Source organism: Acanthisitta chloris, unplaced genomic scaffold (genome assembly GCF_000695815.1).
Source record: "Acanthisitta chloris isolate BGI_N310 unplaced genomic scaffold, ASM69581v1 scaffold12080, whole genome shotgun sequence".
Taxonomy (NCBI): Eukaryota; Metazoa; Chordata; class Aves; order Passeriformes; family Acanthisittidae; genus Acanthisitta; species Acanthisitta chloris.
In genome coordinates this window covers 1170-3774 of record NW_008653384.1, presented here as the reverse complement: position 1 = coordinate 3774, position 2605 = coordinate 1170, and the positions used below count along the sequence as shown (strand labels likewise).

The following is a 2605-nucleotide window of genomic DNA, read 5'->3' as shown; positions in this document are numbered from 1 at the left end:
CCTTCCCTCTCCTTCCTGGAGAAAGGGTTGGCTGATCCCTCAGGAGCTGCACTGCAATATATACCTGGTGGTAACTCTGTCCCTTCCAGTCAACAGGGAATTTCACAGAAAAGAGAAGTTTTCTATTTTTATTCCAGGGAGATTCATGTCTGCCCAGAAATGTGCTGACAGTTGCTATTTGCAATTTCCTCAAGATTTCTCCCAAATTTGCTGACTTGCAGCATCACATGTCAGGAGCAGATAACCAGGTCTGGTGACTTCCCTGTCCATTTCCTCATTTCCCGTCGGCTGCAGCCACTGCTGCAGCAGCTCCTACACCTTTGTGTTCCCTGCAGACCATCTCTGGTGGCATCAGAGCCACCAGCCTGTCTCTGAGCACGCCCAGATGTACAGCCTGGGTATCACAAGGCTCTGGGGAGACCTCAGAGCCTCTTGCAGTACCTGAAGGTGCTACAAGAGAGCTGGAGAGGAAGATTGGCCAAGGGCATGGAGTGAGAATGGCTTCAAACTGACAGAAGGCAGCGTTGGATTAGATATGAGTATGAAGTTCTTCCCCATGAGGATGTTGAGAGACTGGCACAGGGTGCCCAGAGCAGCTGTGGCTGCTTCATCCCTGGGAGTGTTCCAGGCCAGGTTGGATGCGGCTTGGATCAGCCTGGGCTGGTGGAAGTTGACCCAGGGTTTGTAGGTGTTCGTGGTCAAAAGGAGCAACAGAAGTCAGAGGGTCTGCAAAAACTCCGTTTTATTGTAAATGCCACACTTGGAAATTGGCCTGTTACGTACTATGTAAGCACTTCGGGTTTTGGGTAAAGGGGTAAGATGAACAGGGAGGAAGGAGAAAGAGATCACCTGTTCTGGTCCCAGTATGGATTCAGCTAATGTCCCAGGGGCACTGCCCTGGCTTGATGGGGATACCTCTTTATAGACAGATTTTTCCTGCCCTGAAGACAGGTTTCCTGCTTCTTATTAGTTATCATGCAAAATTCATTCTGTTGGACCTTTCTGGAGATGGGTTGGAGAGGTTTGGGGGTCCTGGGTGGTGCCCCATTGCTGGAAGTGTTCCAGGCCAGGCTGGATGGGGCTTGGAGCCACCTGGTCTAGAGGAAGGTGTCCCTGCCCATGGCAGGGAGGCTGAAACTAGAGAGATGATCACTGAGGTGCCTTCCAACACAACCCATTCTGTGATTCTATGACACATGGTGAAATTCCTGAGCCTTTTACACCCAGGGGCTGAGGCTTATTCCCGGGGACAGTCGCTGTGGAACAGAGAAACCTGACCTCTCCCGTAGAGCTGGGTCAGCGTGTCCTCCAGCTCCCCCAGTGTCAGGAGCTCCACCTGGTTCTTGTCGTTCTCAGCAATGACCCCCCAAGCCTTCCTGTGGTAGCTGTCCACCTCGCAGCAGGCACTGGCCCAGAGGTAGCCTGGCTTATTAACCCTCCCGCCCGCGATGTAGTTGTTGCCAGGCACTGCGCCCACCACGACGTAGGTGGTGTTACAGCCCTTGGTGTTCCTGATCATTGTCTGTTGCTCGTAGTTATTCCAGGCTCCTCCATTGAGCTTGTCGTGCTGGGGCACTATGTTGGTGAGGGTGAAGGTGGCAATCCTGCTGCTGTAGTCGTGGTGGTGGCCGTTGGGGTTCAAGTGGCCTCGGTTCAGGCCTGTCAGGTTCTTGTAGTCTTGGAGGATAGCCTGGCTCTCACTCAGCTGCTCGAAGCTGACTTTGTAATGATTTAAGAGGGTCCACTCTTTTTCCATAGTTTTGGGATAGGTTGGGCCCATCAGCTTGACAAGAGAAGAAGAGGAAAAGGTGTTAGTATTGGGGATGGGAGTGATGGAACAGGTTTTCCCACAGGAAATTTGCCTTGATTTTCCTATCAGGTCAGTTCAGAAAACTGGGCTCCTTTGGGATATGACTCACCTCATCCTCCTGCTGCTGTCTCGTGCACCAAAGGAATCATGTGGTGAAGGTGAGGTTGTTTGAGGTGAATCCCATGCACTGGGATTTGCATGTGTAAAGAGGGGAGGAAACAGAACTGCTGGGTTAAATGCTGCAGTTCTGTAATGACTGGAGGGTGATGAGCTGTAGGAGAGGACACTCACCTGGGGCTCAACCAGCCACGTCCTGGGTCTCTTGCCATGGCCAGGGTCGTAGATGTAGGCAGAGTACACAGGAATACGCATGTTCCTGTCGTACAGAGTGGCAAAGTAATACTGGTTCTTGTAGCGCTGGCAGATCTGGGCTGGGTTGGGTGGCTCCAGGGCTTCATTCGGGGCCATGCCCCGGTAGAAGAACTGAGGACATGAAGTTTAACCAGCCACGTCCTGGGTCTCTTGCCATGGCCAGGGTCGTAGATGTAGGCAGAGTACACAGGAATACGCATGTTCCTGTCGTACAGAGTGGCAAAGTAATACTGGTTCTTGTAGCGCTGGCAGATCTGGGCTGGGTTGGGTGGCTCCAGGGCTTCATTCGGGGCCATGCCCCGGTAGAAGAACTGAGGACATGAAGTTTCCAAGGATCTCACCACCTCACTGTGTCCCAGCCAGACTGGCAGAGAAGAGACCTGCAGCAGCAGCAGCCACAGCATCGCGGGGAGGGCCTCCAGG

General features: G+C 52.9%; 1 protein-coding gene across 1 annotated transcript; it reads right to left on the bottom strand.

Moving 5' to 3' along the window:
• Nucleotides 1–1237: 1237 nt before the first annotated feature.
• On the bottom strand, nt 1238–2586 carry LOC103807994 (endonuclease domain-containing 1 protein-like). Its single transcript, XM_009080751.1, has 2 exons — nt 2302–2586; nt 1238–1783 (listed from the first exon to the last, which is right to left on the bottom strand). The coding sequence occupies exons 1-2, from the start codon at nt 2584–2586 to the stop codon at nt 1238–1240; spliced, it is 831 nt and encodes a 276-aa protein (XP_009078999.1).
• Between the last annotated feature and the right edge of the window lie 19 nt (nt 2587–2605).

Excerpts from the sequence above, each read along its gene's own strand:
- LOC103807994 (XM_009080751.1), bottom strand. The coding sequence starts at position 2,586 with ATGCTGTGGCTGCTGCTGCTGCAGGTCTCTTCTCTGCCAGTCTGGCTG. Across the intron at positions 1,784-2,301 it reads CGTGGCTGGTTAAACTTCAT|CTGATGGGCCCAACCTATCC; the intron begins GTCCTCAGTTCT and ends TCTCTTGTCAAG.